This window comes from Stegostoma tigrinum, chromosome 4, assembly GCF_030684315.1.
Source record: "Stegostoma tigrinum isolate sSteTig4 chromosome 4, sSteTig4.hap1, whole genome shotgun sequence".
Lineage (NCBI taxonomy): Eukaryota > Metazoa > Chordata > Chondrichthyes > Orectolobiformes > Stegostomatidae > Stegostoma > Stegostoma tigrinum.
In genome coordinates this window covers 22,041,441-22,068,070 of record NC_081357.1, presented here as the reverse complement: position 1 = coordinate 22,068,070, position 26,630 = coordinate 22,041,441, and the positions used below count along the sequence as shown (strand labels likewise).

At 41.0% G+C, this 26,630-nt stretch overlaps 1 protein-coding gene across 1 annotated transcript in view; it reads left to right on the top strand.

Annotated features, from left to right (window-relative positions):
• Positions 1-26,630, top strand: part of mrps5 (mitochondrial ribosomal protein S5) — a 130,497-nt gene that overhangs the window by 26,328 nt on the left and 77,539 nt on the right. The window contains exons 4-5 of the mRNA XM_048531860.2: positions 391-624; positions 25,612-25,646. Coding sequence (XP_048387817.2) covers positions 391-624; positions 25,612-25,646 — 269 coding nt within the window. The remainder of the gene's footprint in view (positions 1-390; positions 625-25,611; positions 25,647-26,630) is intronic.

Sequence of the window (26,630 nt, the reverse complement as noted above, 5' to 3'; positions counted from 1 at the left end):
ATGACCATAATAATGACCATAGTATGTATTGTATAATGGTTGGCATTAAACAAAATATATTTTACATTCAAATAATTTCAATAAAAGCCCATTCCATCCAAAAAGACGCCCTAACTTATAAACTGAAGGTGAAAGAGAAAATGGAAACTGATTAGTTTGAAAGTGAAGGAAGAGCAATTTGAGAAAAGAAAATCCTGTAGTTTTGCAATTTGTGTTTTGTACACTTTTTTTTCTAATGAATGTAATTTCCAGAGGAAGCATGATGTGAAAATTTATGATTCGGAGGGTCTTATGTTCATCCAATTCCTGTTGATATCTAGGTGTTTCTAACCTTGGCTGATTGCAATGTAAGTAACTTTTTTTTTAAAAACCTATTTTGTTTGGTTTTAGGCCGAGCTGGGTTCCTCTGGCCTGGTTTGAATGCTCCTGTGGTGAAAAGTGGAACCATTCAATCAATTGGAAAACGTGACCGATCCCAGCAGGTGGTGTTGCAGGCTGAAGCCCTGAGAGAACGAGAGGAATGGGACAAGAGAAGGAAAATAAAAATCAAAAGAGAAAAAGGCTGGACTGGAAACTCCTGGGGTGGTGTCAGTCTGGGTCCCCCTGACCCTGGTCCTAATGGAGGTAAGAGGATGGCATGTTCCTTTGTCAAACAGTAGCAAAAATAAATGTTGCCTAAGAAAGGCAAGATGGTCTGCCTCATAAGTTGGACTAGTTCTTCCAACCCAGAGGTGCAGCACCTTTGGTTTAGTAATTAATCTGATCCGACTGCCTGCTTAGGAGCTACCAAAACTTAGCTATTAATTATGTATCCCTGACTGATTCAGCGTCCACATTTAAGCTAATTCCAGTCAGATGTCAGATTGTTGCAAAGGACTTTGTAGTCATCGGCACTTTTTATAGCTGGTATAACTTTTTTGGGGATTGAGGGTATTTGTAACTGTGAATACTAAAGAGATTGCTATATTTATATATTTGTTTTGAAGACATGCAGCTACAATTTGATTTGCTGAAATATTTGTGCTGACACTACAATGGAACACATGAGTAAATGTAAGATTCTCTCAACTTTCAGCCATTTTACAATTGTTTATGTAGACCAAACAATTATTGAACCATTTAAAGCTAAAAGGTCTGCTGTGTCTTCATACCGCAAGACTGCATGTTTTTATTGGTGTGTTTGCTTGTTTTCCACGCCCGCCACCCCCCACTCATTAGTCAGTCAAATTTGACTGTTTTACTTATGTACTAAAATGTAAGTTCTCTCTTTGACAGTGTTAAAATTGTGGGGTTTCATAATTTTAAGTGTCACTGTTTGTAACATTGCTTGATGTGTGCTGTGGTTCCTTATTAGATCAAGTAGAGGGATACCTTTTTGTGCAACCTGTGAGAGCTCTCGCAAATATGGGCCCAAATACATTCAAAATCACAGAATTTAGCTGATTTACAATGTATCACGTAAGTGGGAAAAGCACGGGGTTAGCTGAAGTGAGAAAAGAATTTGTGGAAGCAACAGATGTAGGAACTCACATACTGACCAACCCCTGTTGTCAACAAGATCAAAAACTCTGCCATTATCCTGGAAGATCTCTTTAGTTTTGTTTTTATTGTTCTGTCAAAGGAACTACAATACAGTTAGCCTAATGATTTTATAGATAAAGATTGTCCTCAATCCTAATAGCAAGTGTTAGGGAGAAAATAAAATGAGATATCAAACACTGGTTTTGTAAAAGATAAAGGATCATGAAACGCAATTTATCTTCTGAAACCCTTGGCAAACAATGATAATTGTTATGCAGAACAACATCTACCCAGTTTTACTGACTGTACTAAAGGATTTGATAACGCATCTCTCAAAAATCCTACAATTACAGAATTGTTACAACATAAGGAGGCCATTTGGCCCATCCTAGCTGTACTAGTTCATTAAATGGGTATCATTAGCAAGCGCCAATCTCCCACTTTTTCTCCACATTCTCGTATATTTTTATTCAAATAATCATCCAATGCCGCCTTAAATGCCTCCACCACACATCCAAGCAATGCATGTCATACCCTAAAGTGCCATTCAGTGTTTCTTAGATATAGGAATCATCCCTGTAGCTTGGAAAATGGCACCTGTTGCTCTTTCTCTTCTACCCTTCTTAAAAAGTAAATCAGTGAATTTACAGACCAGATAGGCTATCATCTGTGGTGGGGAAACTGTTGGAGCCTATAAATCAAGAATGGTAACTAAACACTTTGAAAAATTTCAGCTAATCATGGAGAGCCAGCATGGATTTATGGCAGGTCTGACAAACCTCACTGAATCTTTGAAAAGGTAACTAAAGTAATGGACAGGCGGAATGTCTATGGATGTTATTTATGTGGATTTCTAAAAGGCATTTGATAAAGCCAAACATAAGTAGAAGCCCATGGCTAGAAAAGTGATTGAGTGGCAGGTGACAAAGTACAGATAATGAGTAGATATTCAAATTGGCAGGATGTGACCAGTGGTATACAACAAGAATCTGTATTAGGGCCTCAGTTATTCACATTATTAACAACTTGGGTAATTGCATTGAAAGTCATATCCAAATTCATCAGAAATAATTACTAGAATTGGGGAGCAACAGCGTAATGATGACTGGAAAGCAATCAGAAAATGTGCTAGGCAAGGCTGCATTCTATCTCCCAGGCTCGTTTTTCCCCTTCTATGGTGAATGCATTCCCAAAAGGAATGGAAGCAGGAGACTATACCACTAGGCCATTGCCTCCCCTGTTCACATTGCCACACTGCTAGGCAATGATCACATGCAACGAAAGAGAATGTATCCATTGTCCTTTCACATTCAAAGGCATTACCATCACTGAATACCCCTACTGTCAATGTTCTAGGCGTTACCATTGAAGAAAAACTGGACTGGACCAGCCATATTAAAAACTGTGGCTAAAGGAGTCGGAGAATAATTCACCTTCTGTCCCTCCAATGCCTGTCCAAGGCACAAGTCAGCGTGTGAGGGAATATTTTCCACTTGCCTGGATGGATGCAACTCCAAAAACACTCAACATTCGGCATCATCTAGGAGTGCGCTGCCTGCTTGGATTGTATCCCATGTATCATTTTCAACGTTCAGTCCCTTCACCACAGATGTACAGTGCTTGGCATCTGCAGGTGCCGAAACTCTCAAAGCACCTTTAACAGCACTTTAGAAATCCACAGCCTCTACAACCTAGAAGGACAAGGATAACAGGTGCTTTGAAAACTTCATAATCTGCACATTCCCCTTCAGATCTCTCTTGATCTTGATTTGGAATTTTGTTGCTGTCTGTTCACTTGCTGGTTCCACATCCTGGAACTCCCTTTCTATCAGCTCCACGTGGGTACCCTCATTCTCCAAGAATTGCATCAGTGCGTAATGGATCCGAACAAACCCTCTTCAAGCATATCAAGGAAATAGCCTAGACGCTAACTTTCATCTCATTGAAAGGCAGGTGTAAGGTGCTGTGTTCCAGATGTAATTTGATTAGTTACGCTATTCGGCTTTACCTTATTTTTCAAGGACCGCAACTCCCTCGCCCCCTGCAATGGTTGAGAACGCCCTTGACCATGTCTCCTGCATTTCCCACAACTCATGCCTCGCACCCTGTCCCTGCAATAACCACCAAAAGAGAATCGCCCTCGTCCTCACGTACCACCCCACCAATCTTCGGATCCAACACATCATCCTCCAAGACTTCCACCATTTGCAATCCAACCCCACCACCAGACATTTTTCCATCCCCACCCTTGTCTGCTTTCCGGAGGGACCACTCTCTCCATGACTCCCTTGTCCGCTCCATGCTCCCCTCCAGCCCCACCACACCCAGCACTTTCCCCTGCAACCACAAGAAGTGCTACACCTGCCCCTACACCACCTCCCTCGCCGCCATCCTAGGCCCCAAGAAGACTTTCCACATCAAGCAGATGTTCACCTGCACATCTGCCAAAGCAGTATTCTGCATCCGCTGTACCCGTTGTGGCCTCCTCTACATCGGGGAAACCAAGCAGAGGCTTGGGGATCACTTTGCAGAACATTTACGCTCGGTTCACATGAAACAACTGCACCTCCAGTCACGAATCATTTCAACTCCCCCTCCCACTCCTTAGCTGACATGTCCATTCTGGGCCTCCTGCAGTGCCACAATGATACCACCCAAAGGTTGCAGGGACAGCAACTCACATTCCGCTTGGGAACCCTGCAGCCCAATGCTATCAATGTGGATTTCACAAGCTTCAAAATTTCCCCTCCCCCTACTGCATCCCAAAACCAGCCCAGCTCGTCCCCGCCTCCCTAACCTGTTCTTCCTCTCACCTATCTTCCCCCCCCCCCCCCCCCCCCCCCACTACCTCAAGCTGCACACCCTAATAACCTCATCCCGCCCCCTTGACCTGTCCATCCTCCCTGGACTGACTTATCCCCTCCCTACCTCCTCACTTCTACTGGCTCCATCCCCGCCTGTTTAATTTGTCTGTCTCCTCTCCACCTATCTTCTCTATCCATCTTCGATCCGCCTCCCCCTCTCCCTATTTATTTCAGAACCCTCTTTTCCCCCTCCCCCTCTTCTGCTGAAGGGTCTGGGCCCGAAACGTCAGCTTTTGTGCTCCTAAGATGCTGCTTGGCCAGCTGTGTTTGTCCAGCTGTACACTTTGTTATTGCGGATTCTCCACCATCTGCAGTTCCCATTATCTCAGCTTCAAGTAAAACACACTTTATTCTTACCCCGCAATTAAAAAAGAAAGAACAGTTGGTGTAACTTTAACTCTACTGGAAAAGTTAACAGAAAAATAGAGTATTTCACTACTAAACAGCAATTGTTTCAATATAGTAGCATCCCGTAAAACAGATTATCTCACGTGCGATTCTGGCAGCCCAAGCTTTTAGTTGTAGCAGAGAGAGAAATGTAACGGCTTGCACAACCAGCTTCAGAACCTCACCAACTACTGAAACTAAAACCCTGGTTCTGTGGAAGCCTGACTCTGCCCATTAATGCTGCTCTATTATTCCAAATTATGCCCGTGACAGTGGTGCCTTCATCTCACGAGCAAATAGTGCAAAGTGAAGCATGGGGCAGTGGAACAGAGCAAGGGAAGATCATCAACAGCTTTGAAATATGCTGCTTAAGAAGGATCCAAAGAGTAAGCTAAATGGAGAAAAGAACTTTACAAAGTACTGACTCAGGCCAGAAGAACATATGGTGTTCATCAGTCATTGTATCTGTGCAGAACTGTTGGAACTTAATGATCTCTGAAAGAATTAATGGAAGTTGAGCAAGAGGCTGACAGAAAAGATAATATCGAGACGCTCTTAACAGTTGGCTTCTCCAGAACTATGGTAATGTTGCTACTGTTGGAAAGTTTGAAGATCTGTTCTAGCTTGTGCCACTCTATCACATGTAGACCAGACCATCAAGTTATGTTTGCTGCCACTGGCAACACTCAACCTGGTTGTGGCAACTTGAGAGCTAATCAAGATGTTTTTTGTTTGAAAATAAATAATGAAATTTTCTTTCACTGTATTATGAAGATGGGGGAAGTTGAAGGGAGTGACAGCCTAGTGGTATTATCGCTAGACTATTAATCCAGAGGTATTGTTTCGATGACCCAGTTTTGAATCCCACCAGGGCAACTGGGAATTTGATTTCAATAAATACCTGAAATTAGGAGACAAATGACAATTTTCAATTGTCAGGAAAACACCATCTGGTTCACGAATGTGCAGCAGGGAAGGAAGCTGTTATCCTTGTCCTGGTTTGACCAACACATTACACCAGACCCAAGGCAGTCGGTTGACACTTGATTGCCACTGGAAGGTTAGGGATGGGTAACCAGCGCTGGCCCAGCCAGTGACAGACTCATCCCATGAATTAATTTTTTATAAAAAAGATAATAGTAAATGATTTCAATATAAAAGAAAATCCTGTAGACTGTAAAATAGGTCTCTCATTTTTTATAGCATCTTATGTGACTTGTACAAGGGGGCGTAGCTACAAATTGAGGGGTAATAGATTGAAGACAGATGTTAGAGGCAGGTTCTTTACTCAGAGTGGTTAGGATATGGAACGCCCTGCCTGCCAATGTAGTTAAATCAGCCACATTGGGGGCATTTAAACAGTCCTTGGATAAGTATATGGATAATGATGGGACAGCGTAGGGGGAGGGGCTTAGATTAGTTCACAGGTTGGCGCAACATCGAGGGTTGAAGGGCCTGTTTTGCGCTGTATTGTTCTATGACTGCTGAAGTAGAATTCAGTACCTCTACCTGATAAAGTTAATGAGGACAAACCAGTGTTTATAGTTTACTTGGATTTTCAGAAGACTTTGGATAAGATTCCACATAAGAGATTAGCATGTAAAATTGACACAAGTGGGATTGGATGTAATGTACTGACATGGACAAAGAACTGGTTGGCAGTCAGGAAACAGTGTAGGAATGAATAGGCCATTTTCCAAATGGCAGGCAGGGAATAATAGGGTACAATAGAGATCAATGCTTGGACCACAGTTATTCATTATATATATATTTAATAGTTTAGATGAGGAAACTAAATGCAATTTTTCCAGATTTGTGGATGGCACAAAGCTGGGTGAGAAAATGAACTGCAGGTATTATGCAAAGATGCTTCATTGTGATTTGGGCAAGTTGAATCGGTATATGCAGAAACAGAATATTGATTTGAATGATCAGCCATGATCATAGAACATAGAACATTACAGCACAGTACAGGCCCTTCGGCCCTCGATGTTGTGCCAGCCTGACATACCGATCTCAAGCCCATCTAACCTACACTATTCCACGTACGCCCATATGTTTGTCCAATGACGACTTAAATGTACCTAAAGTTGGCGAATCTACTACCGTTGCAGGCAAAGCGTTCCATTCCCTTACTACTCTCTGAGTAAAGAAACTACCTCTGACATCTGTCCTATATCTTTCACCCCTCAATTTAAAGCTATGCTCCCTCGTGCTCGCTGTCACCATCCTAGGAAACATATTGAAAAATGGAGCAGGCTCAAAGGGCCATTTGGCCTCTTGCTTCTATTTTCCATGTTTCTAATCTTGTCAAGGCAGAGATTCTAGCTCGCACAAGGAATTTTTAATATCCCCAGTTTCTAAGTGAAATTTCATCTTTGGAATTGTACTGGTCAGTGCTTTACTAATTCTTTTTATCTCTAGAAGTGTTGCAATAAAGGTGGAGGTATTTAGACCCATCGTAAAACACAGAACATTACAGCGCAGTACAGGCCCTTCGGCCCTCAATGTTGCGCCGACCTGTGAAACCAATCTAAAGCCCATCTCACCTACACTATTCCATTATCATCCATATGTTTATGCAATGACCATTTAAATGCCCTTAAAGTTGGTGAGTCTACTACTGTTGCAAGCAGGGCCTTCTAGGCCCTCACTACTCTCTGACTAAAGAACCTACCTCTGACATCTGTCCTATATCTATCACCCCTCAATTTAAAGCTATGATGCTAACTTTATGCTAGCCATCACCATCCGAGGAAAAAGCCCTCCCTGTCCACCAGACCTCCAAATAAGCACTGAGACTTAATGCCATTCTCCTTTTGTTTTTTTCCACAAAACTTCGTCCTATTTTCTCTATTTTTGGCTTGTCACATTTTCTGACATATACTCCCTTAAGATGAGTAGGGCATTCATCATGTGAAATATATACATGCTGTAATTTTCTTGCAGCGTCAGCATTTCCTTTGGAATGAGCAAACATGTTTAACTATGTAATAGGGCACCCTGTTCGGTGCGATGAGAGTGAAGTTGGTGTAGCATTAACTTTACTGATTATTCCTAACAATTTAATTCCTAAACAATTTAATTTTCTTCAGAATGTAAGACCACAGTATCATGACTACAACAACTTAGGCTCAGTGTGTCTCATGTTGAAATATTAATTAGAGAACATGGGAATCTAAATTGATTTGAAGGTATTTTTTAAAAAAACCCTAAAATTAGTCTCTTACCCCCCCCCCCCCAATTTCAGATTTTAATATTCCTTTGCTTCAGGCATCTCGTGCCTCATGTCAATCGTAAATACTTTGCTTTGTATAAATTGAACATATTATATTATGATCAGATGAGAAGGAAAACCTAGGAGGAATCATTTCAGTACAAAGTTCTTCCTCCGTATATCTTTTTAAACTCCTATTTATTAATTGTTTCACACCCATGAAGTTAAGAATTGATTACAATACGTACCTCTAGATCACTATTCAGTGCGTATGATGAGTTGGGCTCCAAAATTGCCAGGATTGACTCTATATATTTATAATAAAACAAAGAACGGCACTAAAACACAAACACATTGCTGGAGTCGCTCAGCTGATCTGGCAGCATCTGTGGAAAGAAAAACAGTTAATGTTTCGAGTCCAGTGACCCTTCCTCAGAACATTATCTCAACTTATGGTATTTTTGCTTCTGGGTAAGGAGGTTGAGAGTTTGAGTCTAACTCCAGGGTTGTAGCACAAAGATAGAGATTGTCACTTCATTTTGGTACACATGAATATTGCTCTTTTGGAGGAGTCATATGTGACAAACCTCATGCCCTCTCAGCTGAACACAAAGAAATAGCTTCGTGCTATTTTGAAGAACAGTAGTGGAGTTCACCCTTGCCTTCTGACCAATACTTGTTCCTTAATCTGTATAAATGTAGATTATGATTACTATCATGTTGAAATTTATGGTGAGAGTTTGCTATGCACAAATTAATTGTTTTATTTTCTAAATTACAGCAGTGTTATACATCAAAGGTTTTTCATCGGCTATAAAGTGCTTTGGGTATACCATATTCATAACACATTACATCTTTCTTTGCAATTCAAAGGAGCTGTTTCAGGGTGCAGGCAAAGGCTGTGCTCCTAATCTGCAACTGAAAGGCCAGGGGAACAGGTGAATCTTCATAAAATAGGAAGTATGTTACTGGAATAGAGAGATTCCCCTTAATTCTCTTGAGCTACACCAGGAACAATTACTTTTTATGAAAAGTCATTTGCTTCCTATTATGAGGGAACAATCAAACCCCTCTGATAATTAAATCCAAAGCCACCAATGAAGCTTACCTCAACTTTGTAATCTGTTAAATAAAATGTGAGAAATGGTATAACTGCATCTCGCCTCCCAATCTGTTATAAAGGCGGTGAAATAAAATGAACTCCTGACAGTCACACTACCATCAACAAGTAACTATTTATTTCTCTAGCTCTATTAGAGGTTCTGTTAATTTGTTAACTAACAAACCATACACTTCCCCCTTAACTACTGACTATTCCCAAATAAAACAAAGTTGCAGCACCTTGCTGTTCCAATAGATATGAGTCCCACTTATAGAAACCAATTTTTAAAATAAAATTAAACCTCCATCTCTTGAAATTGCAGCCAGGATAAGTCTTCTGGAATGTTTTTTGCCTTCTCTGCTGTCGTCCAGTCCATCAAATTCTTGTCAGGAAAATTAGCCCAGAGCTGTACTGCCTCTATTTAGATGGGGCTTACTCTGCAATCTTAGATTTCTGAGAGAACCAATGATTTTCTGTTTCCTGAGAGCAGATGGCTATTAGCTGTTCTCTTAACAGATGGCAATTTGATCTCACCCCGATTTTCAAATGCCCTCTTCTTTTATACCCTTGATGACCTGTTAATTTATTAAAATAGGATTGATCTGTGGTTGTCAAAACCATCAGATTTAAATTTAATTGAGCTTTGGTATCCAGGACATGGTTTAAATTAATTCGCTGAATTTCAAACCTATTGCTTTGGTAAAAATGCTGTTTTGTTTGTGATTGGTATAGCTTTTTGATACAATGTTTCAATTTCAAGAATTATCTGTACATCTACTGCCTGCCTTTTAAAAACACACCATTTAAAGGGACCACACACACTTCTCTCCCCACCCCACCCCCATCATTTTACAAAAAAGTTTAACATCCCGTTTTCCAATCTGTACAATACCAACTTCACAGCACTTCCCTTCTGATACTGTTACTAAGTAACAAATGCAGTTTGGAATTAGCACTTATTATGCATCAACATTTTATTATTTTGAGTTTGAACTTGCATTATGTCCTGCTGAGCATCAGCCTTGTGTTTGCTGACCTACATTGGCTCTCGGTTAAGTAACTCCTCAATTATAAAATTCTCATTAATATTTTTCTCTGCCTCCATGGCTCTTCCCCACCACACCCACCCAAATCCCTATTTCTGTAACCTCCTTCAGCCCTAAAACCCTGTGATGTCGCTGTACTGCTCTATTCTGGGTTATCGTGCATGCTGTTCTTACTGCTTCACCATTGGTAGTTGTGTCCTCGGCTGCCAAGGTCCCCAGTTCTGAAATTATCACCATTACATTTCTTTACCTCTCTTCTTCCCTTCCCTCCTTGAAAATGTATCCCAAAAATGTGGATTCATCTACCCCCTTGTATGATTAATTAACAACAATTGTTTTTGAATATTCTTACTTAAGTCACTTTGGGAAGTTTACTATGTTAAAGTCACTTCTTTAAATGTAGATTCATTGTCATTTGGAACCTTCATCCATTTACCCCTTTTAGTGGAAATTTTGCTCAGTGTTGAGATCTTTGTTTTTGATTTTGTAATGCTGTACCTTTTTAAAGCTTCACAAACATGTAATGAAGAAATTCTCCCCAAAATAAGTTGAATAGATCAGAAGTAAAATTACAGTAATGGTTTAAATATGTGTAGGACCTTTGGAACAGAATTAGTGTGTTCTTCTCTATAAGATCATTGCACTGAGGAGTTGCCTCACTGTATGGCATTGTTCCTGTTGGTGTGTTTCAACCTTTGCAGCATAGGTAGCAATGACTGATAACTTAACAATAGAACCACTGATGTTTAGGTGCCTTTCCAGATTGCCCTTGCAGCAACAATCTGTTCCTTTAGCGACAAGTTGTCATTTTACTAGATAGGAAGCAGAGGGCGATGGTTGAGGGTTGTTTCTCAGACTGGATACCCGTAACTTGTGGTGTGCCACAGGAGTCGGTGCTGGGACCTTTGTTACTTTTATTTAATAAATCATCTGGATGTGCATGTACAAGGCATGATTAGTAAGTTTATGCATGATACAAAATTAGTAGGTATCATTGATAGCAAAGAAAATTGATCAGATGGGGATGTGCGCTGAGGATTGGCAAATGTAATTCAATACAGGTAAGGATGAGGTGTTGCATTTTGGAAAGTCAAACTAAGGTAGGATTTATACAGTAATGATAAGGTCCTGAGGAGCGTTGTGGAACAGAGGGACTTAGGAGTACAAGTACATAGTTCATTGAAAGTGCCATCACTGGTGGGCAGGGTGGTGAAGAAGCCATTTAGCATGCTGGCCTTCATCGGTTAAGGTATTGAATATAGGAGTTGGGACGTTATGTTACAGTTGTATATGTTATTGGTCACCCTATTATAGGAAAGACATAGTTAAGCTGGAAAGTGTGCAAAGAAGATTTAGGATGTTACCAGGCCTAGTCAGCCTGAGTTATGTGGAGCAGTTGACCAGGATAGGACTTTATTCTTTGGAGAGTAGGAGATTGAGGGCTGACGTTATTGTGGTGTATAAAATCATGAGGGGCCTAGATAGGATGAATGCATATCATCCATTTCCCAGAGATGGGGAACTGAAAACTATAAGGCATAGGTTTAAGGTGAGAGGGGATAGACTTAAGAAGGGCCTGAGGGGCAACTTTTTCACACGGTGATATGTATGTGGATTGGGTTGCCAGAGAAAGGGGTTGAGGAAGGTACAATAGCAACATTCTGAAAAAGAAAAAAAAAAAATTTGGATAGGTACATGGGTGAGAACGGTTGAAAGAGATGTGGGCAATTGGAACAAGCTGTGTGGGCACCATGGTCAGCGTGGACTAGTTTGGGCCGAGGGGCCTGTTTTCCATGCTGTTACCCGATGACTGAGCTGGTCCTGTACGTCAGTTAAGCTTCCTTTGTGAAATAAATGTGAGAAGAAACATGATAGCACCAGCAATGTAATGCATTTCCTGGCATGTCAGAGGAGTCATAAGATAATGTTCCAGGCTTGTCGCTTGAGTTGATTTCTGAATAAGGCGCTGGTATGAACAGCACGTTGTTGGAATAACAGCACAGCACAGCCTCTTCCTTCAATCATTTTTTTAAAGGAGGTACAATGTACTTTGACCTTGCTAGGTACTAACCGAGAGGATAGTCATAACAGGGAGAAGCTATTGAGGCCAAGCCTAATTACATGCCATACTTCCATGCAAACCAATATCCTGTCAGTATGTTTTTGAACTCATTGGTAGTGGAATGTTATCAAGTTACATGTGGATCATTTCAGATGGGGCTATTGACACACTAGACCTATAAAAATGTGAGATTAAGACATGTTATTGAAATGCATGACATCAGCTCTTATGTTAACCAAAACCCATCTCACATACAAAACAGGCTTTTTAAGAAAAAAATTGAGTTGAACATTTATTATCAGTTTTTAATAGCCTTACAAATCAACACCCCTACCCCTCTTGTTGACTGCAAACGTTACCAACCATAACCTGGTAAATGATCCAACTGGTGACCAAAGTACCAGGTTTTACCCTTCTGTGGAAAATTTGGACCGCCCTCAACTGTTTGAGGATGGGCCAGTAAAAATGTGGCCACCTAATCCACTAGTGGGATTTGAAGAACAGTTCTAAGTGTGACTCTAGCCAAGTCAGATCATTGAGTTTTACCCTGAGAGGTCCATTACAACCATTCACAATATCAGCTGATATTGATGACTGGATTGTAAAATTCAACTTTGAGCCACAACTACTTTGTCAGCCATATGAATATATATTATATGCATACAGACCTTGACAGCGTTTAATTACTATTTAGGCTATTTCTGCACAAAGTACCTGTGCACTGGTTTTAAAACAACTAACAGTCAGGAGCTGTTCATCCAGGATATCAGGCTAGGTATGTACAGTGCCGTGGAGGCTCAACAAGGTGTAAGTCGTTATCATTTTTTTTTCCTTCCATTTCTGTTCCAACTAGCATTCAATTCCATATCCGACCTTTATCTGAGCAATATGAGTTCTTTTATTTTAGAAAGATGAGGGAAAACTGTTACACGTGATTACATTGATTCAGGTAGTGTTGATGCGCTAAGCTGTCAGTAATGCTATGTTGTCATGTTCAGCATTCAGCAAAGGGGAGGCAATGGCCTGGTGGTATTATCACTGGACTGTCAGTCTGGAGATCCGGATAACGTACTGAGGACCCAAGATTTAACCCTGCCATGGCAGATGATGGAATTTGAATTCAATAGAATATCTGGAATTAAGAATCTAATGATGATCGTGAGCGCATGTGATCATGTTTGATCTCATTTTTCCCTCAACTCCTCTTTCTTGTCTGCTGTCATAACTCTTCAACCAATTACAAATTAAAAATCTGTCCATCTGCTGCTTCAAATTTGCTCAATGTCCCAGTATCCACCAGTAGGGCAGTGAATTCCACAGATTCTCAACCCTTTGAGAGATGTAATTCTTCCTATTTTAAATCTGCTATCCCTTGTCCTAAAACTATGACCACTCACTCTAGATTACCTCACAAGGGGATTCAAAGACACAAGAATTCTTCAGTGTGATCATTTGTGATCTTTACCGCCAGTAGCACCCTACAATATGACATTTGCATCCCTTAATTTAGCTATGTGGTATGCAAAGATCTGTTAATCACTTGAATATATTCAAATGTTTAAGTTTCCACAGCCCTCATCTAAGCGAAGTCTCCTCATCTCAATCCAAATCCTAAATAGTTGACTGCTGTTTATTCCTAACTGCACGGTTTCCGAGAAGGTTAAGGCCTGGTGACCTTATTGTTAGATCACTAATTCAGAGACCCAAGTAACGTTCTGGGAATCCAGGTTAGAATCCCAGATGGCAAATGGTGGAATTTGAATTCAATAGAAATCTGGAGTTAGGAGTCAGATTTTGACTGATGACTGGGAAACCAATGTCACTTGTTTGGAAAAAACTTACCTGATTCACTAATGTCCATTGTGAACAGAAAGTGCCGTCTTTACTTTATCTGGCTTACATGTGACTCCAGATCCACAGCAATCTTAACTGCCCTCTGACCAACTAGGGATGAGCAATAAATGCTGGCCTAGCCAGTGATGTCCTCCTGAATTAAAAGAAAATGACTTGAGGTTAACAAAGATGCCTAGTGAAAATCAGACTTCACTGCATGCCATGCCTACCCTTTTTCCTAAAATAAATGCTTCAGTGAAATATACTGTCATTTTCCCAGTGCTGTCTTATTTTTGAAGGGCATTGTTAAGCGCACGCGCACACGCAAACAATCCCACATGTTCAATTTGCACCTTTCGTAATCTGGCAAAATAGTCAAAATGTTTAATTGCTGTTTGACCAAAACATGTACATTTTTAAGTTAGCGTTGTACCTTTATTTCCAAACTTAAAGGGATTAAATGAGGCACTGACAATCATCATGAAGGATTTATTAATTATTGGTGAGATTTCACAGATTGAAACCAAACCAAATGTTTATAATCCTGACCCAAGTACGTTAACCAAGACCAGGAGATAAAAGAATGGAAACTCATGTAGCTGCAGGATTCCCTATGTAGTAGTAATGTACAAAACCATTTGTGTGTTTGAAGTTGGTTGGTTCACTGAGCTAGTTTGTTGTTTTGCAGACGTTTCGTTACATGCTGGGTAACGTCCTCAGTGCCGCCTCCGATGAAGCAGCGTTGTGTTTTCCCACCTGGTTTTTAAACTGTGGAGTCCTTTGAGGTGGATTGCCTCACTTCCGGTTTTCCTTCGTAGTGGAGTGTATATGGGGTCGAGTTCTGTGCGTTTATTGATGGCTTTCTTTGTGGAGTACCAGACTTCTAAGCTTCTGGTACTCCACGAAGAAAGCCATCAATAAACACACAGAACTCGACCCCATATACACGCCACTACGAAGGAAAACCGGAAGTGAGGCAATCCATCTCAATGGACTCAGTTTAAAAACCAGGCGGGAAAACACACTGACGCTTCATTGTAGGCTGCACTGAGGATGTTACCCAGCAGGGGAATGAAATGCCTGTGCAACAAACTCAACACCCACAGCCCGAACAACAAATCTACTCCAAAACTTTAGAAACCATTGCCTAACACCATTAAAAAGAAAGAAGTTCTTTTGAATTCGCATTTAAATAATTTGTTTGGAGTTTCAGAAAGCTTTAAGAAAATGTCTTACAGGACAGGGATGTTTGTGATGTTCCACAGATAGTTGATCACTGTTGTTTCTAATATATATGGCTTTTGACTATAAGGCAGTGGGCCTTAATTTAAATTAATGCTGATTTGCATAATTTGAACAGGAGATTCAACAAAAGATTTTGATTGCTTTTAGAATGGCCCATATAAATGGCAAATCAGAGCTGATGTTGACCTATGTAAAACGTTATACATTATACACTAAAAACCAAGAGAACTGCAGATGCTGTAAATCAGGAACAAAGACAAAGTTGTTGGTAAAGCTCAGTAGGCCTGGCAGCATCTGGAAGGGTCACTGCTGCCAGACCTGCTGAGCTTTTCCCACAACTTTGTTTTTGTTCCATACACTTTAACATTGTTGTTCATCATCATAAATCTACACTGAATTAAATTGCAGAGGGGCTTAAAAATGTACCGGAATGCTTTTAATTGTACTCTCTCAAAAAAAAGCATTGGAGACAACACAAAAGAAATTAGTAGTCTAAAGGTTTCAAGCAGTGACAAATAATTATGGAAATTCATGCAGAAAGAAAACTAATAAGGCTGACCTCATCAAGATGCAAATCTGCCTACTGATAATTTAAAATCAATTTTTACACCTTTAAAATGAAATTGAATTTCCCTAAATGCACATTGCTGATGCTGAGGAACAAGATTTTTTTTAAATTTTCTTTTTCATTTAACTACTTTTGATTTCTTTCCTTAAATCTACAAGATGAAATCGCACAAATATAAAGGCTCATAACTGTGTTCTTAAGAGGCACACAAGGTGAGGTTCTGCACCTAAAATATAGCCACATGCACAACCGGTCTGTCGGTGACAATCTGATGGATTTGTTTTGGAAGGAAGTTGAACAGCCAGCCCAAAGACTAATCGTGTGGATGTTGAAACAACTGAATTTAGAGAAGAGTGTATGTAAAATACTTCGTTTTGGAACAAGTATATCTATAAGTATTTGTAGTGATAGGACCTCAGGCCACATCTGAGATTGGGACTGTTAACCAGGCTCAATTCAAGCCTCGGGTAACTGTCTGTGCGGAGTTTGCACATTCTCCCTGTGTCTGCGTTGGTTTTCTCCAGGTGTTCCGGTTTCCTCCCTGGTTGGCAGACAGATATAAACTGGAAATGCATAACCTGGCCTCTATCTTCGCAGGGTATAAACCTGCTATTGAAAAAGGGCCAGCCTTGGAAATGCTTATGTAGCCAAGTAGCCTTTTAGGAAAGTGAAAATGTAGCAGTCGTCATCTACAATCCCACGTGAGAGATGGTGCTGACGTGCGCTGCTTCCCTATACAGTATTGGAGTAGAATTGGCTCACTGGTGGTCCAATGGAGAGGATTGCCCTGTGGCATTTGCTTCACATATTTTGGCTGATGCTGAACATTAATATGCCCAGGTAGAGAAGGAAGGTTTAGCGGTCACCTTTGGTGTGATAAAGTTTGGGGCAGCACGGTGGCTCAGTGGCTAGCAGTGCAGCCTCACAGCGCCAGGGACCCAGGTTCAATTCCAGCCTCGGGTAACTGTCTGTGCGGAGTTTACACATTCTCCCTGTGTCTGCGTTGGTTTTCTCCAGGTGTTCTGGTTTCCTCCCACAGTCCAAAGATGTGCAGGCTAGGTGGATTGGCCATGCTAATCTACCCATAGTATTCAGGGTTATAGGGGGATGGGTCTGGGTGGGATCTATCAAGAGGCAGTGTGGACTTGTTGGGCCGAAGGGCCTGTTTCCACTCTGTAGGGAATCTAATCTAATGTCACTATGGACATAAATTTATCATTGTAATGAGCAGCAAGGGCTAGGGCTACTTAAAGAAGTCAAGGCTGTGCAGCCCATAGCTTCTGATTAGAACTGGCCTCTGAGAAATTAACTGCACACAATTGCAGGTTGGAACACTATCCAGAAAGCCAAGTGGGTAATGTAGATGCCTTGAGCCACTTTCTACTGGTAGATGCCCCATCGATGGTGCCTCCCTGGAAGAGCCCGTTCTAGTTTGAAACTTCATGGCTAACCTTCTGGGCACTGCTAACACTATCCGATTGTATCCCCTCCTACAAAACTAAAACAGCTGGTGGTGTTGGGGGTAGAAAAGAAGGGTCATCGCAATGAGGATTGAAAAGTTTCTGGACTCAGCAAGACCAAATCATCATAGAGAGCAGCTTATGATTATGCGGAGCAAGAGTGATTGTCCTGAGTAACGGTTGCTGCCAGGCACTGGCTAAACTCCACCAGGGTCATCAGGGGGCCTCCAAAATGAAGATATTGGCAGGACGTTGTGCCCAGTGTGCCACCAAGGACAAAAGTTACCACTGGCATTCCACACTCGTGGGAATAGCTGGGTAAACCCTGGACTCGATTACATGTCAACTGTGCTGGTCATTTCATGGACTTGGTGTTCCTCGTCATTATGGATGCCCATTCAAAGCGGTTGGATGTGTACAGAGTTCATATGGCAAACTTGGTTGATTTGAAAAGCAGCAAGCATCATTTGATACACGGACCCCTGGAAGTATTGGTCATGGGTAATGGGACACCATTTACCAGCAGGGAATTTGAATACTTTCTAAAGTCGAATGGCATTGGGCATGTTCGGAAAGCTCCATACCGTTTGTCGTCAAATGGTCTGGTGGAAAGAGCCATCCAAATGTTGAAGGCTGGGTTAAAGAAACCGCCTACAGCTTCACTGAATACCTGAGTGAACAGAAACCGGAACACTAATAGAACCACCCCTCATGCAACCACAGGGATAGCCTCAGCAGAGTTGCTGATGGGAAGAAGACTGCATCAGGTTAAACCTGATGTTCCCAGACCCGGGTGGTGGGGTGTTGAAATGGGAGCAGGAAGACCACTTGCCTGCTCCAAGCAAGAGAGGCAGTTTCCTTCAGGGAATGAAATTTGGTGCCAGAACCATGGAAATGGCTTGGCATTGGTATGAGGTGAGGTCGATTGTGAAATCATGTCCTGTGACATCCAGGCTTCAGGTAGGTGAGGCAGTCCTGAACAAACGTGGATCATGTGAAAGTTGCTACCATGCAAATCGAGGCAAATCAGAGCAGGATGTATGCGTTTAATTGTAAGGCCCTGGAGAGTGTTGCTGAACAAAGACACCTTAGAGTACACGATCACAATTCCTTGCAAATGGAGTCACAAGTAGACAGGATAGTGAAGAATGCATTTGGCATGCTTGTCTTAATTGGTCAGTGTGGTGAGTAATGGAGTCGGCAGGTCATGTTGCGACTGCTCAGGCACGTTGGATAGGTTGCTTTTGCCATATTGCATTCATTTCTGGTCTCGCTGCTATAGGAAGGATGTTGTGGAACTTGAAAGGGTTTGGAAAAGATTTACAAGGATGTTATCAGCGTTGGAGGGTTTGAGCTATAGGGAGAGGCTAAATAGGCTGGGGATACTTTCCCTGGAATGACCTCTTAGAGGTTTATAAAATCATGAGGGGTGTGGATAGGATGAACAAGTAAAATAGGGGTGCCCAAAACTCAAAGGCTTAGGTTTGGGGTGAGAAGGGAAAGATTTAAGAGGGACTAGAGAGGCAACTTTTTCACACGGATGGTGGTGTGTACATGGAATGGGCTGCCAGAGGAAGTGTTGGAGATTGGTACAATTATAAGATTTTAAAGGCATCCGGATAGGTATGTGAATAGGAAGGGTTTAGAGGGATTTGGGCCAAATGCTGGTAAAAGGGATTAGATTAATTTAGGATATCTGGTACACATGGATGGGTTGAACTGAAGGCTCTGTTTCCAAGGTGTACGTCTGACTTTTAAATGGGGCAGGAGCAAAAGATACATGAGCCCTCTGAATAGCCAGAAAGGCTGTCGGGAACTGTAGGTTCTCCCCATGCATTGAGGAAACCTCCACAGTCCAAGATGGATGCAGCCTTAATAGCAAGACTGCCAGAAGAGGAGGAACAGGCTCTTCAGAGACACTCCAGGCACGTGAGACGGGCTACCGTCACGTATGTGCTGTTCATGTCTGAGTCAGAGGAAATTGGCATGGGGTAAAAACATCCCAGGAGAAGCTACCAGACAAAGAACAGGCCTACATCCCTGGACTTAGGTGGGGGAGGGGGTATATAGTGATTGGAAACCAAGGCCAGGTGGATATCATTGAGTTTGAGGTCCCTGATTGGCCCAGGTTAACAGCCCCAAACAGGGAGCCCTGGCTGATATATAAACGGAGTCTGCAAAGTCCAGGGAGCAGCTTTGAGCTGGCTGGTCAGAGCCTGTGTACTGTGCACATGTAAATAAAGGGTGACTTGGTGATGGGATGCTGGCCTCTGCACAGTTATTCCAATATTGCTTCACATTAAACTGCAACATCAGAAATGTGCATTGAAATCAACCAAATTTAGTACAGATTTGAAGAATAATTTGCACCAAAATGTTTGTTATTGTGATGAGCAAAAATAGTGCCCATTCAGGATATCCAAAGTGTAGTTGGATGTTAATGAAGATAATTGGAGGAGGAATAGATTTCAGATGGCTGTAACACCTTTTTGAGTCTTTGAGCAAGTGTGATTTGAACCTGAATTTCCAGGTACAGAGGAAAGAACACAACTACTGTGCCATAAGAGGCTGTTCTAGAACATTTGCAGAAGTCAAAACCATCTTCAGCTGATTCATCAACGTTCGTCCCTCCTTCATGAAGTGTAGAAGTGAGGATATTTGCTGCTGATTGCTGAATTCTGAACAGTACTTGCACTCCCTCAGGTACTGATGTGGTCTGTGCCCTAATGTGACAAAACCTTGGCAACATTCAGAGTTGGATGATAAGTGGCAATTAACATGTGCATATACAAGTGCAAAGCAATGGTCAGCTTCAACAAGAACAAATCTAACATCAAGCCTCAACATTCAATGGCTTTACAATCACTGAGTGTCCTGTTATCAACATTGTGAAGAGTGCCCAGTGTAAATCCGGATGAGCAGGTCACAGGTTGGAAATTCTGCAGTGTCTCCAAATTTCCTCCTGACTCTCTTTTTTAAAAAAAAAATGTCTGTCCACCATTTACACAGATCTGGAGTGTGTTGCAGTGCTCTCTGAGAAAGCAGTCTTTTTTTTTAAAAGAAGCTCAAACATCCAAAACCTTTAAACGTGCGCCGCGTTCACCACTAGTGTATGGTGACAGCTTTGTGTGCTGCAATGAAAAGCGCACTTCATCAAGCATCAACTCACCAACATTTCTTCAAACTTTTGATCCCGATATGTATTGATTCCGCTTTCGCTAGGAGTTCCTGATGCCGTACTTATTTGAATGCGGCCATAATGTCAAGGGCTGTGTCCTATCATTCTCGCCTCACCTCTACTGTTTTTGGGATATTAGTTGTGGAAAAACTGCAAAATATCTATTCAGTTGATCAACCATTTCCTTATTTTTTTCATTATTAGTTTCTCGGGTTTCCTATCTGTAGGACCAACATTCCCCCGACTTCTCTCTTAAAATATTACAATCGTAGAGTTCCGGCTAAGTGGAAGAGGCCATTCAACCCGTTGAGTCACACTAGTCCTCCAAAGAACATCCCTCCCAGACCCACACCCCCATCCCGTAACTCCACATTTACCATGGCCAATCCACTTAAACTGTACATCTTGTGTGAGGAAGCCAGAGTACCCGACGGAAACCCACACACTGAGAGAACGTGCAGACTCCACGTAAATGATTACACAAGGCTGAGATCAAACTCTGATCTCTTGCACTGTGGTGTAGCAGTGCTAAACACTGGCCACAGTGCACAAGTAAGGATTTCAAAGATCTTTTTAGCTACCTTTCTTTGGATGTCACTTTCCCTCCTTTTTTATAATGTCAATCATTACATATTTTTAATACTTTAACCAATCTTCTGACCGGCCAACCATCTTCTTGCAGTTACGTACATTTCTTTAACTTTTTCTTCAGATAACCATGGATTGTGAAAATTTTGGGAATGTATTTGTCCTTGTATTCTGAAATATCCAATTACTTATTTGCTCTGCATCTCTATTTATGCTTTGTCACAATTTGTCTGTGCACTTTAATCCTCATAATTGCTTTTGATAAGTTTTTAAAATACCGCAAACTTTTGATTAACCGGCACCTGTAGAACCGGGAGTGTGCCAGTTGACAAATATTCCAGATATGAGGTCCACGCAATCGATGTAAAAACATATGCTAATTAATAGAAACATAATGCGGGGGTAAGCATGTCACTGTTATACTTTTATTTACAGCTTAAATCACTTAAATAATAATGGAAGTTTTCCTTAAATTAATCTTAGTTGCAGAGAGCCTTCTCATTCGCACCCTCAACTAACTATTGCACGGTAAGTTGTTGTTTTGAGGAGAAATTGACTCATTTGAATCAAGTGTTGACATTTCATGTGGCTATTTGATTGAACCCCAAGTATATGAACTTTGAGGAAAATGAATTAACTATTATTCTTTCCAATTATAATAGTTTTAACTTCACTGTGTTTGAGGTATATAATTTTTGCTGGTTTATTGCGGATGCAGGTTAAAACAGTTTGCTGTGCTAGCCTTGGGCTCTCACTTGTCTTTCTCAAACTGAATATAAGATTCAATCAAACTATGATCGCTACTACCGGGGATGTCTTCCGTATTAAGTAATTTAGTTGATCCTATCTTGTTGCACAGAAAACTTTACTTTAGCCTGTTCTCTGAAATAAAATGAAATGCAGATTCTGGAACTCTGAAACAAAATCAGAAATTGCTGGCAAAACTCAACATCTGTGGGGAGAAAGGACTGTTCTTGAGAGTCACCAGACTCTCATGATTAATCCTGCCTTCCCACCACCAGGTATTGTCAGGCCCAATAAGTTTTTCACCAACAATTTTGTCTTGTATCCAGTTCTCCTGGTTGGCTTTACAGCATGTGCTTGTGGACATTGAATATACTTGTTTCGTTTTCACCTGAGGATACAGCCATACTACATCATATCACACTGTATAGGTAGCCTTGTGTTAAGTAACAGTTCAGATCACAGGCCACTGGCTATCCGTGGATCAAAAATTGGTTTATAATTCTGATATTGGAGTACGGGGTGCACAATAATGTAATACTTTATGGGCACTGATTCCCAATAATAAATTTACTACTCATTCATGTATCAACAAGATGGTCGTCACAGTTTGACATTTGTAAAGTACACTTGCAGTTTATGTTGATACTTCCGTAATGGAAACTGTAAATATGATGTCCACACAGAGGAATATGAAGCAAGAAGGGAAGAAAACCAAGATTAAAAAAAACATGGTAGGGAAAATGCCAAGCGCCTTTGAAAATATTGCTGGGTATAACTTTTCTCAGAAATAGTTAGTTAATTGCTATAGAGTCAGGAAAGCAAAAAGCGCATCAATATGTACATCTAGTTTGTTGCATTATCCTCTTCCTAACGGTGTAAATACTAATTCAATATTGATAATTCTTCCCTGAATCAATATTGCATTGTTTTCATGATAGGGGATGCTAACAGACTGGTACATGAAAGAAGAGATCGATCATAGCTAGCAATCTGCCTATTATGCTGACACAGTCTTGAAGTTTTGCGTTAATCAACTTTGAGTAATATTATCCTCTGGTATTTTGAAGAAAGTCCTTAGAATACAATATTGAACAAATAATTTCACTTTGTGATATGAGCTGCAGAAAAAGATGTAATGATGGATCTGTAACATCTATTGACATTAATTTTGTTCGTGGGAAGAACAGGGATCACGTGCCAAGGCCTCAAATTTGTAAGACAAACTTGAAGGAGTTTTTTTTTTGTTTTAAAACCTCAGTAAATTGGTGTGAACTGTTAATAGATAAAGTAGGAATTATTTGGGGTGGTGTGCAAACAGCATGCAACCAGAGCCGACAAATGAAGCAAGAGATTGTCAAATTTTCAGAAAAGGCGCACAAGAATGTCATGGAAGGCAAAGGTCCAGTTGACTGAGAAAGGATGAAAGAAACAAACAGCAAAGTGTCACAAAAAAAAGGAAGTGCCAAGGGAGACGAAAAGAAGAAACCTACAAGCAATATTGAAATTAACAGCAAATGTTGTGCTGAAATTTCTCAAGCCTTGGATGATGTGGGCAGTGGCAAGACAGTTGGGGGAAAATATGACCAAAAACAAGATTCTTGATGTTGAAGAAGAGTTCAATTTTCGAAAAGATTTTAAACAGCTAATGATAAACTTGCAAGCGATCGGTGAGGAGCTTATTTCTGCAGTGCCTTTTCCCATCCATGAACGTCTCCCTATTGCCTGATTTTTGCCATGTCTGTATTGCAATGTGCAGGGAAACACTGGCTAAAATTCCCAATGTGAAAGTCTGAATAAATACTTGGCATCTTCTGATATCCAGTTCGCCCACATTTCAAACATCTCAAGGCACATGCCATGGGCTGAATTCAATGCCTGAATCTTCTATTCAGAGGTTGGGATCAGATAAGCATGATTCATGGCACATATCCTACTCATTTATAACATCAGCCCTGTATTGCAAGTATGATTAAAATGACTCTTCATTCGAACATTAGATTTAAAATGTTAACTGTTTCTCTCTGCACAGATGCTACCAGACATGCTTGGTTTCTCCAGTACTGTCATTTTATGTTAGATCTCTAGCACCACTTCATGTTGCTTCCAATCTTCGTCTGAATTGCAAGTGTGTAACAGAAATTTAAAGATGGCTGTGACAAAACCTGGAGTGGATGGAATAAATTAGTTTTTTAAAGTATTCTACTCATGACCAATGTGAGGCCAAGACATCTATAATTGCAGAATGCTGGATGTGAACCTCTTGCTTTGACTTACTATATTGATCATATATTTTGGCTACAAGTGATCTTGACCATGCGATTGAACATTTACAAATCAATTCCAGTGATGGCTTTGAGGCAGAGTAATAACAGGTGAGCTGAAAAGTTTCACCCAAGTTTCACAATTTGTGGATAGATTCCAATGTGTTATAGCCTGCACAACATCCAGGAGCTGCGAGATGGTTGTTCTAGCTACTGTCATCATGCTTCCTCCTTTGTGAAGAAAGGACACCTGGAGTGAGGTCAGAGTCCCTCTTTCCCCTGTATACTGGCTATTGGCGCTAAGTAACCAATGGTTATTGTGGAGTACAGGTCTGTGCAGATTCTGCAGAGCCTCCGTGTGCTGGACCTGGCTGTCCAGGGAGACAGCAGATGCACACATGCCAGAGTGCCACAGTATTGCACTTCTCCAACCTTCAATCCAATTTGCTGAGTGTCTCAGACCTGCCCCCTGTTTCTGTGTCAGCTTGTCCTTTTTGAGGGAGTTTGTAGGAAGAGTTAGTAGTCTGAGGGATTGGAGGTTTGAGAACCAGTGGGGAAGTTGTAGATCGTGGGCATTGGAGGGAGGTGGTGGAGTAGCAGAGTTAACGTTAATGTTAATGTGAGGTAGCTGACGAAGGCACATAGCATTGCAGAATATAGATGATCATTAATCATCTTCCCATGTGGCTGAGCATTTCGCTGGACCATGTAAAGAGATCTGAGGACGTGGCACCTTCAGACCAGGCTAGCAATATCTGGTGTCCCTCTCAGTCCTAGGGGAAAAAAGATGGACTCTTGCCCAGCACAGCCTTGGTCCCTATCAGAAAAGTGAAGTGTAAACTTGCCTCTATTAGCCAATTTGGGGCGGTCAGTTTGTCCCACATAGAAACTGCGAGGGATGCTTGCTGGCTTGCAGCATTTGACCTGTGCTTTAAATATGGAGCTGGTAGTGGGAAATGCAGAAAGTCCTGGCACTGGTAATCCCATCTGCCACAGGTGAACACAAAATAGTGTGAGAGCAGTACTATAGGGGCACAGGAGATACGGTAAGCTGCATAAAGTCATGTGAGGAAATTCAGTGGAGGTCATGGAGAGAAACCCTCTGAGATATTCCCTGAATTGATACAATTACATTTTGGGAAAATTCAGACCATTGTTTTAAATATCCTGGTGATGAGCGACCCAGTGAAGACTGGTGCAGGGATGGTGAAAAAAATTGCAGACGAATTAAATTAGTGTTTTCTATCTGATTTCTTAGTAGAAGAAAATAGTCTAATATTAGCATCAAATAAAACTTTAACTCATACATCTTAATTTTTAATGCAAAATTGACTTTAGGTTATAGTTTTATAATTAAATTTGTTCCTCATTTGCACTGTAATCTGAAATCTTTAAATAGTCAGTGCAGAGAGCCTGGTGCTTGTGAACTGTCAGCAGCCAGGACATTTTAATTTGAATTTACCTAAAGTCGAGTAGTTTGATCGTTATCAAGAAGCTCGTTGAAGTGAAAGTTCCTTTTTTTTTATTTACAGAAACTTATGAAGACTTTGACTCCAGAGTGATTGAGGTAAGAGTTGTTGAATTAATGAACTAAGACATCAGAGCCTGTTTTTCTTTTCAATTCTGCCACTGAAGTTGGGCGGATGTATTATTTTTGAACTTGCTAGCTTGTCTGTTTGTCCATAAACAATGTTTCTCAAAATTAGCGAACATATTTCAATGAAATCTGGTAGGTGGTATGGCCCAACAGGGGATTTGACTAATTTTTGGCAAAGTTGTTGATGCAGATCCAAATCCTGGAGTTTTTGTAAAGATTTCCTAGCTCCACTACAAGGGCCCAATTTAACTTTTATCAAGTATATTATGAATTGTCTCAACTGCTGTGGTGGAGTTTGTCACAGACCTCCAAAGTGTGAGCAGTTGTCAGAGCAGATTTTGGATTTGGGCTTGTCTGATGCCCCTGAGTTTAGACTCTAGAAAAGAGAAAAGCTTTATGGTAAAAGCCTCCAGGAAGATCTTCGTAATTGATAATTTAGCAGAATTAGCACAGCGTTGTGAAAGCAACACCTTCACTGAGTGTCCCCTTCAGTAGTTTTATATACTTAGTGTCCAAAAAATACCAAGAATGCAATGCGTCTTGTGCATTTTACAAACAAAACAAATAGCCCAAGTGTTAATTAAGATGTGCTTTTCAAGGTGAACCCATGTATTAAAATTTGTTGCAAAGGTCATTTGTCATCTTTGTTTCGCGTGCTGATATCGATATGTTGAAGTAGATAGCAAATGATTTTTGAGATTACTGTATCCGTAGTTGAGTACAAACGTCAATTTTCATTTTCCCTCTCCTGTGCTGTATAACGCTGGCACTATCCAGGAACCAGCACCCTGCTTAGGAAGGCCTCTTGTTAAATAGAGTCCAATGAGCATTATCTAATCTCCTTGAATTCTACAGGTGTTCTGTTTAAGCCTTAAAGGAACTTGCATTTCTGGCAATTATATATCACCATATGATGGCGTTGAGAGGGAATGTTGTCTCCTTTCTCCTTGGCCC